The 14,899-nt window shown below is 40.9% G+C and overlaps 1 protein-coding gene across 4 annotated transcripts in view; it reads left to right on the top strand.

Annotated features, from left to right (window-relative positions):
- RHOBTB1 (Rho related BTB domain containing 1) overlaps positions 1-14,899 on the top strand; it is a 101,204-nt gene that overhangs the window by 53,709 nt on the left and 32,596 nt on the right. For all 4 annotated transcript variants that reach the window (XM_084845359.1, XM_084845357.1, XM_084845358.1 and 1 more), the window contains one exon: positions 1,012-1,115. In XM_084845359.1, the coding sequence (XP_084701485.1) occupies positions 1,012-1,115 (104 nt within the window). The remainder of the gene's footprint in view (positions 1-1,011; positions 1,116-14,899) is intronic.

Raw genomic sequence — 14,899 nt, 5'->3', positions numbered from 1 at the left:
GTGTTCAGGAAGGAGGAATAATTTAAAATGGGCCAGTAGTCCCTCAGTGTTAGTAGAACATAATTTGAAATCACTGGATAATTTCTTTCTAAAGTGACAACTGTTTATGCTGTTGTTACTTTTTGCAATATTTGTGTGCTGTCCTTAATTAATTAACCCATGAATTGCTGCTGGACACCACTGTTACATCCGAATAGGGCCACAGTGTTTTGAACAAAATGTATAAATATGCTTACATTGGGTAGGATTCAGGCTTTGCACTTGGTTCTGATTGAGATCAGTGGGGCTTAAGTCATGACTAACTAGCCCGGTTGTTTTCAATGGAACCTTAGTTCAACTAATTTAGCCGGGGTCCAACCTTTTGTCAAGTAAATTTGATCACTTCCAAGAGCATAAATGGCTCGATTTAGACATCATGCCAAACCATGGTGTGTGCTAACCATAGTTTAGAATGTACCACAGGCACACCATGGTTTAGCGCTGCATGTCTGCTTTTGTTTTTCATCTTCTCAATACCCGGCTTCATAAATTCAGTGCCATCTCCATAGTACAGCAGCCTCTAAAGGCAGAGTAATGTCAATAAATATGGTTGGTCAGTTTAGACATTATGCCATACTATAGTTAGCACAAGCCAATCCTTGGTTTCAAATAATGGTTTCTGATTCTGGTTTGGCAGTCAGTCACAAATAATGATTAGTCAATTCAGGCATCATGCCGGATTATAATTAAGCATCTGCAATCATGCTTTGGAGTGATGTCTGAATTAAGCCTTTGACTATGTCCTAGAGCAGTCTTTCCCAGTCTGAGGTTCCCAGATGTTGTTGTACTACATCTCCCATTCTCCCTGAACGTTGAGTATGCTGGCTGGGGATGATAGGAATTTCAGTCCAACACAAACTGGGGCTACTAGGCTGGGAAAGGCTGTTCCAGAGCATACTATAACTTCAGACATCTCTTCAGGGAATTGTATCTATAGCAAGCCTTTAACTAGTGGAAATGTACCTGTTTCAGGTTCTTGAACGTTCTCGTGATGTTGTTGATGAAGTTAGTGTTTCTCTCAGGCTCTGGGACACATTTGGAGATCACCACAAAGACAGACGCTTTGCTTATGGAAGGTACGTGGAATTTAGACCAACATTTCATTTACAAGTGACATACAGCATAGTGGGAAAAGAACTACAGCTTTGAAGTGTGAAATGTGAAGCATAAATTGATTGAGAGTGTTCATATTCCTGCCTCTTGCAAAGAACATCTATATGTATTTGAAAAGGATATTGCTTATTTAAACTACCTATAGTTTATTAGTGGATTAAAGGTTTTGAGCAAAAGACTTGAAATATTTTGTATTTCAATCAGCATCTGCAAAAATATTATAAAAAGTAACCAGAGTGCTGTTAATTGCTTGACTGGTCATGATGAAGGGTAATCAATTTGCTTATTGCTGAAATAGCTGCCAGCTGTGTTTTAAAGAATACAGTCACTTGTGATCCTGCACAGGGATAAATCTTCCTCGAATACCACTGCTACACAAACCTATGAAATGAAATTGGGCTAACCCAGCTTATACCTTATATTACAGCGTAGTGTGACCCTTGGTCTTCTCCAGGCTATCCATAGCTGCTGAATTGTGTTATTAACTGAAACGTCATGATGCTGTGGGTGGATGAAATGGTATGTGTCTGTAGTCCTAAATTTATTGGCCTCAGCTCAGTCCTGGCAGGGTCAGAGTTATACTTTCTTAAAATTCATGTAGGATTGCAACCCAATTGAAGTCCATTAAAGTCAATAGGAGACTTCCTCCCTCCTTTAAATTATTTCTTAATTTAAATGTAACCAAAGGGAACAGGTTGCACTACCTGAATATCAGATATATTTAAGCATGACAGATCACTGGCTGGGATCCAAAGAACTACTTTACACATGCCCCAAAGGCTTGAGTATCAAAAGTGGCTTGGCATGAGGGACTGCTGTTTGAGAAATAAAAGCCCAAAGCCCCTTGGGCTATGCATGGTCAAAGAACCAGTTGCACAGTTCTATGGATTCTGGTCTTCTTGTCTAAGTTGACTTTCAGTTCCTAATATTATTTTTGTATTGGTTTTTGGGGGTTTTCTCTTTAACGTGGGTGACTGTTGTAATGTGTTGTAGTTCAGACTGCGATTGCATGAGCACTAATCTGTAGTAGGTTGAAGTGCTCCATAGCGGGGGTGGTATTTGGAGTATTTGCAGATGCACTTTCTGCAGTAAGCCCAGTCGGGTGAGTGAAGACAGATTTAACATTTCAAAGTGTTGAAAAGTAATATCCCATGTTAGTTCTATGTAGATTAGTCCCATTCATTTCAGTGGGTCTACTCTATGCAGACTAACATGGGATACTACCCAGATGTAACATTTTTAACAGTGTTGACATCTGGTTCTTCACCCACAGTGTGATTCTGACTTCATAGTTTCCCATATACATATACGCAGATGCAAGTAAAATGCTGGATCAGCTCTCAGTCTTGCCCTTCCCGTCAAGGTCAGGCAGGGTGTCCACCTTTTGAGATATAAAGAATATAAAGCATTTTATGCATTTATCCTCATATATGTTCATCCTTCAACTTACAAAAATAAACAAACCTATGAACATTTTATAAACACTGCAAAACAGTTCCAAGGATTGGCCAAGGGGAAGGTTTGTTGGTGATGTCATCAGCACTGGTCACTAATCATCCACCTCAGTTGGCTTCTCCGTGATAACTGGTATTTTCAGAGTTCACTCTAGGACAAAAAAATGTACATGTCTTTTTCGAGCAGGGGAAGGTCTGTTTTTTCAAACAACTTCTTCAAGACTTAAAATCTGAAGTCTTCGCCCTCAGTTGTCTCACTCAGCAATTATCTCTGGGGAAAGAGGTTAAGAGCCACCAGCAGCAATGAGGACCAACTCATATGTTATGGCTCCCACATGTGGAGGCTGCAAAAATGGCTTCTGTGAGACAGCACTCTAGACAGCGGCCCTGATTATTATTATTTATTGCATTTCTATCCTGCCATTTGTCCTCTTGCAAGGAACCCAAGGTGGCTTACATTATCTTCCTCCTCTCCATTTTATCCTCACAACAACAACCCTGTGAGGTAGGTTAGCCTGAGAGTCAGTGACTGGCCCAAAGTCACCCAGTGAGCTTCATGGCTGAGTAGGGACTAGACCTCGGGTCTCCCAAGTCCCAGTCCAGCACTCTAACCACTAAACCATACTTGCTCTGATAATGTTGGCAAGCCTCTTACCAGGTTCACAGGGCTGATTGGATGGGGAGCCTCCACAATGCCCCATGTTCCTGACTGATGCTGGCATGGAAACCTACCACTTAATCAGGCTGATGCATGTAATAGAAAGTTTACAAGCATTGTGGCCCCTACATGGGGTCCATAATGCATGGTGGCCCTTAGAAAGTGTCACTGAGAGATGGATTGTAGGATTCTACAAAATGACTTCCATGGTGGGTGTGACTAGTCACAAAACACCCATTTCCCAGGAGGCAAGCTAGCGAGGCTAAAAGAACCTAAGTGCCCAAGAACCTAAGTGCAAGACAGAGGTGGGGTGTGATCTGAGTTCTAAGCCACAAACCACTCCTTTGAACCCACAGTTTTCTACTCCAACACCCATTTCACAGAATGCAAAATGATAAGGCTCAGAGAGAAGTGCTCAGTTTTTTGGCCAAGTTACAAGGCAGAGGTGGGGCCTGATTCCCAAATACCAAATCACATATTACCTCCACAAAGCACAACAAAATACCATTTCACAGAAGACAATATGGTGATGCCCAGAGGCATACAGACACCTCACATACACAGGCAAAACACACACACCCCAAACTGGCCAAAACATGCACAAACCACACATTTTTAAAACCTCAGGCAACACACACACACACACACACACACCCTCGAGCAAAATACACACTTGTGTACACAAACTCCAGGCAAACACACACACACTTAAAAAAATGGACAACGTATATACACACACACACACACACACACACACCCCTGCTCCCCACCACCCTTCTAGCCCCCTGGAATTCTCTCCATTACCCCCTTTAGCCCATAGGATGGTCTCCCCCCCGCCCAGCTTACTTTTTCCTAGGCAGCTGGGCATACCTCAGTATAAAGCACTGGACTGCAACCATCCACCGTTTTTATATTTTCTGGGTAGGATCCAACGGTGATCTACTGATGGCAGAGAGCACCGACGGTTCCCAGCATGTGGCCGGGTGTCCCCACCGGCAGCAGTGATGTAGTGCTTTTACATGTAGTGCTTCTCCAAACAACCTGAAATGCGGGTTTCTGGATGGTGTGACCTGCCCCTTGCATTTACGGAAACTTGTGTTTCTGGTTGTTTGGGGGCTGGCCCCTGGAAGTGCTACATCGCCACCACCAGCAGGGCTGGCTGCGCATGCACTGGGAACCGGCAGTGCTTGCTACCACAGGTAGGTCATCATTGGATCCTACCCTCAGTGCATCACTGAGATGCATCACTGAGGCCATCACTGGACCCAAGGGATTCTTGAAAATAAAAATGGTGCTGGAGGCTGTTGCTTTGCTTTGCAGCATGCAAGCCTCCCCATTAAAAATAATAATTAAACCATATTCTTAAAAAAAACAAAACAAAATGGAGGGACTAGGAGCCTGGTGGTGCCATGGAAGTTGCCCACAGGAACTACATTGAGGACCTCCGGCTTAGGAACTTCAGCCATCCCTGCTACTGTATAGCACCCTTCTTTGCTTTCACTGCCATGATAGATAGAGCCTTGTGGGAAGTGACTAGTTTTGCAACCTGTGCGTGGGCAATTTGTTTTTGAAAGACAAAGCCCTAATTAAAGCATACAATTAAATATTTTAAGTGCGCTGTTGCACTTAACCATACCACACAAAAGCTGCAAAATATACAAGACATTTCCCAAATGGTCACTAGATAATAACCTACTCAAGTATTAACAAGTTTAAAATTCAGTGGTTCCTGATTTAGCAGGACTAGCTGTGTCTGTTCTTACTCTTTGTCTCCCTCCTTGATGTGTCCTTATAATATATGCCAACATAACCATGTCACTGAGCAGATTACTGGAGATTAGGAGGACAAAACAGGCATGTTCCAGTATTTGTGGAGAGAAGGGGGTGGGACAACAACATATTTTGATCCTTATCCTACAAAGACTATGCATAACTCATTTGGGAGCAGTTACATGAGTAAGTTTATTCGCTTATGGAAATATTAGTAAATTTGGATTCTTATTGTGAGGCTATGTGAATAAAGCGTTGTCTGTCTTCTGCTTCAAAGTGCAGCCTCAGCTGGCTGTACTGTGTACTGGAAGAAGAAGAAAAAAAATGAAAAAAAGAATTGCATTAGTACTCATAATGTGTAGCTCTGCCCTCAGGATCACTTAAGGTGGAAATGCTACTCCCTAATACTTGCTAAATATCATGTTGAACTCTGTCAAAGTAATGAAATCGTGGATTTTCCCACCCTTTACATGGATGTTCATGGGTGAAATGGGATTGTATTTATTATATGTAATGTTGTTTTTTTCGGAATTAAATAACACTGAATACAAGTTTTTGAACTTGAAAATAGGATACCTCCTGGCCCATTTCATACAAAACACACTTTTCTCTCTGACTCTCTCTCTCTCTCTCCACACACACACACACACACACACACACACAGACACGGCTTCTTGTCTCTCCTTGCTTGATCATTCCTTGCTTTAATTTTGGGTCATGCAGAACTGGTTGCTTGATGCTATTTTGAGGTGTCGTAGATACCTTTATATGCGCCAACGTCTATCCAAGCAAAAAAAAAAAGTTCTAACTTAAGTCCATAATCATCCATCATTCATATTTTAATTATTACAATGCTACTTGATTAGGCTTTTGTTACAGTAGACATGTGTGAGGTTTGACAAAGATTTTGCCCCCCCCCAGCAATTATTAAAGATATAATCAGATAAGTAAAGTGTTCAAACAATATATTATAGTAATGATAGGAGACTTAATGCTTACAAGCATAAGAAGAGCCCTGCTGGATCTGACAAAGGGTCCATCTAGTCCAGCATTCCGTTCACACAGTGGCCAACCAGCTGCCCACAGGAAACCCATAAACAGGACATGAGTGCAACAGCACTCTCCCGCCCAATTTCCCCAGCAACTGGTGCACATAGGCTTACTCCCTCTGATACTGGATGTAGCATAGAGGCATCAGGACTACTAGCCATTAATAGCCTTCTCCTCCAGGAATTTGTCTAACCCCTTTTTAAAGCCATCCAACTGGTGGCCATCACTACGTCTTGTGATAGCGAATTCCATAGTTTGACTATGTGCTATGTGAAGTACTTCTTTTTATCTGACCTGAATCTCCCACCAATCAGCTTCATGGAATGATTCTCAGTTCTAGTACTATGAGAGAGGGAGAAAAATGTCCCCCTATCCACATTCTCTGCACCATGCATTATTTTGCTTATCCTTTTGTTAAACACTAATCTGTCACTGCAGTTATTTATTAGGTCTGATATAACATGATAGTTAGCTGACACTTTTTAAAGCCGAGGTATGTCACTAAAATTTGGTATGTTGTGTATATATTTTGTCACTATAAAACAGACTAGAGTATTATTAGTAGTGAATGCTACTGTCTGTTATGGTATATTAGAATATTAGTGGTATAATATGGTATATTAGTAAATAATCAGAAATATTTAATAGAGAGTACTGGAGAAATGCAAGCAATGAACTGGGTGTGAGAATAGAGGTGTGCAGAAGTGTTTGCATTTTCATTTGCGAAATGTTGGAGGCCATGTTTCATGTAAGTATTCTGTATTATTTGTGTAAACAAGCTCAGTATACGGCTTTGACCTCCCCCCCCCTTTGCTTCTTTTTCATTTAAGGCATTTTGACTTAAAACAATAAAGAATTTTATCTCATTATCAAATAATATTTGCCCAGTAAGATTTTATTGGCAAGTATCATAGAATAGTCTGGATAGTCTGTGTTCTGTGTTGTTTTAAGATTACTTTGTTTAATATTTGATACTGTTTATATTTTGAAACCCTTAAATATTAGCAAAGTAATTTTAGAACAGTTTATAATTATAATTATAAACACATGCATATTAAGAGGAAATTTAGTTTTGCTGAACTAGATTTACTTGATTGGTGGATTAAATTACATGCCATTACATTTCATTTTAAATGGCTGCTTTGATGCCCATTATGGGTTTTGCTGCAATTTACACCATTTCGTTAATGGAGCATAAAGATTGATCTTTGACGCGATGTGTTCTTTGCAGTGCTACAAAACTTCCGAAATTCAGAGATAAATTGTGTGCCCCCCATCCAGTATCTTGTCTGTTCTGAACAATTGTTATGAGATTGCTTCATCAATATTTTTGTATACAGTGTAGGCCTCGGGATATGTTTCCAAGCACTCAGCCATGACCAGAAATTGTCTGAACACGGCTTAGTCCTAGCATGTAGACTAGCAGGAATATGAGTAGTTGCCAGTGTCTATTCGTTTTGTTTTGTTGTTGCAAGTGAGAAATAGCAAAGCAAGGAAGTGGAGGGGTGTGTGTGTGTGTGTGTAAGTAATAGGGTCCACAAATGTGCTCATTGCATTGCTAATGGCAAGCGCAGCTTTTATCTAATGAGAGAACTTTAGTGTGACACCACTTTGTGAAGTCATTTCTCCAAGGTCAGAAGGCGGGTGTTCTCCTTGACATCTGAGGCAGTCAGAAAGTAGTGAGAAGTCTTGCAGCTTTTTTAGTGTCTCTAAGGGTCGGCATGAATTCAAGGAGAGCCTTCATCTGTCTCCAGGCTTGGAAGAAGGATGGGGGCTTCTCTCTGATATTGCTCTGCGGTTTGATGGCACTCAGCAACAAGATTTCTCTCTTAATACTTCCCAAGCTCAATGTGATGTCAAGGATGAGTTTATGCCTCTTCTCAAGTTAGCAGAGGGGAAGGGTCAGTGTGAAAAGCACAAACCTTGGCTTGCTATGAAGATGAGCCAACATCTGTGGACTTACATATCACATCACATTACCTCATATGCAGTGCCTCTCAGAAGAATCAGTTCACATATCTAAAGAGTGAAAACGCAGGGGCTGAGTAAGGAAAAATCACGTGATGCACATGCAAACATGAACTAGCCCACAGTATCGAAAATTCAGCCCACACCGGACCCCTGTCTCATCTGCGTGCCTCCAAGAACCCTATCGGTGAAGAGTTTCCCTTGGCAAACTTGACCTTGTTTCTTCAGGGGACTTCTCTTGCAATTCTAGCATAGATCTAGAGCACTGAATGTCGGGTGTTCCCTCCATAAACTGGAATAAGGTTACCATTTGAAATAGTTCAAATAATTATTTGTTTGAAATAGTCTTCATGAATAATTATGGTGAGTACTGATGTTATTGTTTTATTGAATTTATGCAAGCTGATCTGGAAATACATTGTATAGAAGGATGGGATATAAACGCATGAAAGAAACATTTATGATCTGCTTTAACTGGGCAGTGTAAGGTATAGCTCCATTACTGGGCTTCAATGTGAATGGGAAAATATTCCAAGAATTGACAAAGTGCTACAATGCCCATTAAAACCCAGTACACTGATATTTGTTGGGAAAAAGTACTTTTATGTTCTAATCCTATACAAAATTACCTGGGAGAAAATCTCATTGAGCTCAATGAGACTTGAATAGGACTGCATTTACCAGCTGGTCCAGACTCTTAATTCGCAGAAATGTCATGCCCCTTCTGGAAATGAGCATTTCCGCTCATTGTGGCGCTTCCCCCCCAGAAGCACTACATCACGGCCACCAGCAGTAGGGACAGTCCACATGCCACCGCCGGCGTGCCTGGGCCACCCACACAAAGGTGGCATTGGATACTACCCGCTGCTTCATTATCTTAACACGTCTAGAAAATAAGAAGAACTGACAAGTCATCTTTTTAAAAAACAATAAATCCAACACTGCTTACTTGTAATTACTAATTTTTTGAGACTCATCCACATGCACTCTTGCTCATGGATAGTTTTCTAGGCTGACAGCTGGGCTGGAAACTGTAACACAGCTTTCTCCAGCTTGGTGTCCTCCAGTTGTGTTGTGCTACAGCTCCCATCATCCCTGGCTAGCCTGGCCAATGGCCACACTGGCTGGGGGATGATGGTTTTAAGCCGGTGAGGCTGTATAGTGGAGGATGAGAGCTCTACCATTCTCAGTGTTCAACACCCAGTTGCTGGGTCACAGAGATGGAAGGGTATGTTGGCTCTGTGATGCAAATAAAAACGACAGATATGCATGTTTTTGTTTTCTTCTCCAAGTGCTGCCACTTGCAGCCACATGTGTAAGGAAGGAGCTATGAACAAAACAGAGTGATCAAGCCCAAGGTTTCATAGGCCCACAAGCTCCTATAGAAAAGGCAGCTTCCTTGGGATTTTTTTGGAATAAGGCATACAAAGGATAGTCCCCTTCTCTATGAGGTCATTCACCAAGACTGGCAACTGACCTCTTAGGATCAAACTACATGTTACATTAAATTTGTAGTGTGTAGCTCTCTATATGTTTTTGTTTTACTTGAAAGTAAGAGTGAGACCCTCCCTCCCATCCAGATTGGGATGACAGTGCATGGGGTTGGGAGGCTTAATCCCGCCCCCCCAGTTGCTGCCCCCCCCAAAAAAAAATTGGCCCCAGTGCATGGCAGTTAGTGCTAGTAAAAAGAAGAAGAAGAAGAAGAAGCTGCTGCTGCTGCTTTTGGCTAATTCAGGGGCAGGCAAAGTATGTCCTCCAGATGTTTTGGACTACAGCTCCCATAATCCCCAACTATTGGTCATGCTGGAACTGATCACAGTTGTAATCCAAAACATCTGGAGGGCACCAGGTTGCCTAACCCTGGCATTAACTGCTGTGTATGCAGGGTGGAGGAGACAATTTGTGGAGGTCATGGCTGGGGAAGGAAGGATTTAACCTCACCTCCCCATGTGCTGCAGTCCTGATCTAGACCTGGGACCCCACACTTATTTTTGAGTTAAACAAAAACAAATGGAGAGCTACACACTACAAATTTAACATAATGTGCAGTTTGCCCTTTAGACTTTAGCTTCAAGATGGCAAGAGTGGTTGTAAGTGTATCAGAAGGACAAGTAGCTGTAGCTCAGTGGTAGAGCACATGCAATCCATGCAGAAGGTCCCAGGTTCAATCCCCAGCATCTCCAGTTAGGATAGGAAAAACCATCACCTGGAGAGCTGCTGCCAGTCAGTGCTGACAGTACTGGGTTAGATGAACTGATAGTTTGACTCATTATAAGGCAGCTTCCTATGCTGACAGGGGGCTTCTCTTCCCTTCTATCACCTGCTTCAGGTTGCTGTTAGGTTGCAGAAGTGTTGTCTCTTTACACTGTTAACAAGGATTTCTCACCAAATGATCTGTCCAGCAATCACCCATTTGTGGAACTGTGCGGCAAAACTGAAAGGACCACCAGTACTGCAATTTTAATTTATAAGATCCTAAGAGATTTGTATAGATATAAGCCCTGTTGCTTCTAGTATTAGATTTGTCTTTATGTTTCCTGGATTTGGAGAAAGCGGCCTAGATCTCATATTACTAACCTAATGCCATGAGAAGAAGTGGAAAGAGGATTTGTTCTTTTAAGAACTACAAATAATGAAATGTATTTGACCAGGGTTCAATTAATTTACTGCAGGTAAGAAGTGCACTAAGAATTATTAGACACGTGCAGTTGCTAGGCCTTTATTCAATTTCAGCCTTGTATTTACTTTTACAGATATGGGTATATGGTCTCTAAAACATTTCAGGCATGATAATTTAGTTAAAAAATTAAATATGAGATTGAATACTGCCTGTTCAAACCAAACGGAGTAGCTGGCTTTGCCCACTAACAGAAATATGTGGAAAAACCCATTGCAGTGCAGCAGAGAGGGCTCCAGTCAAAAGGTTGTGATTAAAGGGATGTTCCCTCTCCTATAGGCAAGTTCATTCCATCTCCTTTCTGTGCATAATATGCTACTACCCATTGGTACACATTAAGTTTTCCACGCTACCCCAGATACCCATTGACTCAGGTCCATGTTGTTGAATGTATAAATGTTGTTGGGTTTTTATCTCACATAAGCATGAAGGTTTCAAGCAGGCATCAACGAAAACATGTAAAATATCAGATTAAAAAGGAGAAAGCTTTATAAATATTGTTAACTCATCTCCTCCCACCAGCTCAATACTAAAAGCCAGTCCTGTTTATTTTAAAGACTTACAAGGCTTCTGTAACGTATTCAAGATCAGCTTTTGGCAATCCTCCTGGGAAAGGATGTTCTACAATTATCTTGGGTTGCCTTCTTTCTGAATGTAGTGTCCTAAAAATGGGATAGTTAAGATGTTGTTCTTAGAGCAGAACTGTGTGGTATGTGGAAACTGGGGTTTCCAACAAGTGATTGTACTGGCCAGACTTCATGTGAGAGAATGCTTAGGGTAGGTGGGAGGCTGGGGGAAGGGATCTATCACTTGTCTGTTTGCCAGAGAAGCTGTTGTTTGGTAACTCCTTAGTATTTTCTTACTGCTTTTAATGAAGCCTGGACAATACTAGTGATAGCTTGTTAAGCCTCCACAGAAATACCAGCAATTATGCGATTGTCTCCAACCACTTCTGTTGTCATCTGAGTAGCACTGATGTCAACAGGAAGTAGGAAAGCTCTAGAACAGAGATTAAATAACATCTGGTAAACCACCACTGAGGAACTGATTAGTATTTTAGAATTATCTTTTGCCTTATCTGATGAATGATAAAATATCCTCTTCTCATGTGTGTTTGTAGCAAATCCTGCAAGTTCTCAGGGTGCCCAGCTAACATGGTTGCTGAATGGAGACTTGAAGCTGGGTTTCCCCATCTAAACTCTAAGTGCCACCTCCTTCCTTGTAATCTGTATGAACTGTCAGACATCATCTTTAAAATGTTTTTCAAAGTCTTATATCTCTCATAGGAAAGAACACTTTTAAGAATGAGATCCGAAAATGAGGAAGTAATTGTTGACCAATGTCTTGCTTAGCATCATCTTACTAAGATTTTGTTATCAAGTTGTATATTTGATATGTAAATTAATTAAACTGATCCTGGGTGAAGAGAGACAAACAGATGTTCTAAGTGCAGTGGAAGCACACCACCAATTTGTATGGGTTTAAAAGAGGGTTAGACAAATTCATAGAGGATGAAGCTATCAATGGCTACTAGTCATGATGGCTGTACATTAACCCCAGTATTGATGGCAGTATGCCTCTGTATACCAATTGCTGGAGATCATGAGCAGGAAGGTGCTATTGCACTCATGTCCAACTTGTGGGCTTCCCGTTGAGACATCTGGTTGGCCAATGTGGGAACAGAATGCTGGACTAGATAGGTCTTTGGTCTGAGTCAGCACAGCTCTTCTTATGTTCTTAAGTGGTTCTGAACACACATTTTCTGCCCTGAAGATACATGACTCAGAAAGCAGTGGATTGATGTCCAAGCTACTTCCACTACACTTCCGAATGTTTGTCTACACCCAAAGGCATCAAGGTTTGTAGGTCTACGTTCTGTAAGGTGGTAAGTGAAATAAATAAATGCAGGCATACTTTAAGGAACAGTAATAAAATAAAAATATTTTGCAGCCTTATATTGTACATTTTTATTCATAAGAAAGTTTCACTGACTTCAGTGCAATTTACTGTGTACCACATTCCTAATGAAAATCTCTCCTCTGCATCCCACCCCCGAGGTTGCTATTTACTCCAGGAGGGAAGCTGCTCTTGCCACAACAGCTTCTCATTGGGGGTAAATAGTAGTTTTGAAGGAAGGGGAAGATTTTTGTCTGCGCTGTGGGATGTGGGGGGAGGAGGAGGAGGATTTAAAATATTTCTTGGTCACCTTTCAGGGCAGGAGCCCTCCCAAAGCAGCATACAACAAGAAAACACATAATAAAAACCAGTGCAGTATTTGAAACAATAAAAAACACAAAAACAGTAAGAATACAATAAAAACAGCAACAGCAGCAAACATAACAAGGGAAGGCCAGAGTAAAATAGTATGTTTCAAGGCCTTCTGAAAAGCCTGCAATGATGGGGCCTGGTGGACCCCCAGTGGCAACTTATTCCAAAGGTTAAACCTGCCACCACCCTAATGTGGTCCCAATCTGGAATGCCCTCCACCCTTCCAATTTAGACTTCTGTTGTTTTTTAAAAGACACAAGTGCAAACTATGCATTTACATGATGTGTAGTTTGGGCCTGAAGTATAGGGGTTAGATTGTTTATCGCTTAACTTAGGAGAGGAAGTATGGTGTGTGTGTGTGTGTGTGTGTGTGTGTGTGTTCTGCAGCCTGTGTGGCTGGACCAATATGCTAAAATATTTGGCAACAGATTCAGATCTCCAGTCAGCTCTGTAGCTCATTTGGATGACCCTGGGCCAGTCATCTTCAACCTAATCCACTTTGCAGGGTATTGCAAGGATAAAATGGGACTGGGGAGGGTACGGGGACTATGTGAATTCTTAGGAGGAAGGGCAGGATAAAAAAAGTAATAAATACTTTCATACACTGGGTTCACTTCAGGAATAGAAAATATCTGTCTGTCATTACTTTCCAGTTTCTGTGTGCGGGTAATCAACAAAAGAACGATCACATTTTTATGGCATCCAATTTCTCTGTCACATTTTTTAAATATTGCTTTTGGCAGTTTTGAACCATCAGATTATTTTTTCCAGACCTACATGGAACCTTTATCTTAGTCATTGTTCTACATATCTTTACTTCCCTTTTGATTCTTTATCTGGTATTCTCATCTCAGAAATGTGCAATGTTGTTTTTATATCATAAAGACTCTTTTAAATCTCCAAGATGCAAGGAAGGATTATAGCAGAACCTTACTCAACTCAAGATATATCTATATATTTGTTGTGTGTGTGTGTGTACACGCCTGCGCGCGCACATGCACAAACATTCTGTATATCCATGTCACTGTAAACCTCATCTTGTTTTCAGTGGCTACCTCTTGAACAGTAGAACGACAAGCAGCCACAGAATTTGGCTCACAAGGCAAGGATGGAAGCATGTTACAGGCAAAAGATCCTCAGCATAGAAATTAATGGGAGAAACTGTCATCTATTTAAAATTTTATTAAAAATTGGGGGTGGGGAGAGGACAATAATTACTTCCATGACGACTCTCCAAATGATTTCTGGGGATGTTAATTTGGTGGTGGTGTGTTTTTTCCTTAGCTGCAATTAAAGAAGAATGGGAGCATCTTAAAATATTACATGTTTTCTGATGATTGTTTCTCGTAATAGCTGCTTCTCACATTGCATTTTCCTATATGGAGATAATAATAGGAAGAAGTGTGTTCTATATCACTTGAAATGTAGTATGAGATTTACTTCTTGCAGCAAGTATACCGATTAGGCAGCCAATATGATACCTAGCTTGCTAGTTGGTGTAGCTTTGGCAAAAATGAGATTATTCCACAGTTCAAAACTGGAGAATATACTTTTCAGTATACAGAGTTCATCTCCATGTAGGGAAAAAAAAATGTAAGTTTTGAAGCAGTCTTGGATAGAAATTAATTTAATTACTCTCTTCTGAAGCTAGCATTGAGCATAATAAGTTAAAATTGACCTTTTCCTTCCAAGAGCTAGCTGCTGGCATGCTTCGTATTGGCTCTTACTAAGATCTGAGGTTATAGAGGCCATTTAAAAATAATAATCTGCATGCTTCACACTACCAAAATCTGAATGAATATATATATATATATATATATATATATATTTCAGGGTGTTTTGACAGTTTTGTATATAATTCCTGTACTTAAGACGCTTCACTGTTCTTGATAAAGTATAGAA

Source organism: Heloderma suspectum, chromosome 3 (assembly GCF_057233095.1).
Source record: "Heloderma suspectum isolate Gila_16-S chromosome 3, 16-S_ref, whole genome shotgun sequence".
NCBI lineage: Eukaryota > Metazoa > Chordata > Lepidosauria > Squamata > Helodermatidae > Heloderma > Heloderma suspectum.
The sequence above is the reverse complement of the archived record's forward strand: the minus strand, read 5'-3'. Positions and strand labels throughout refer to the sequence as shown.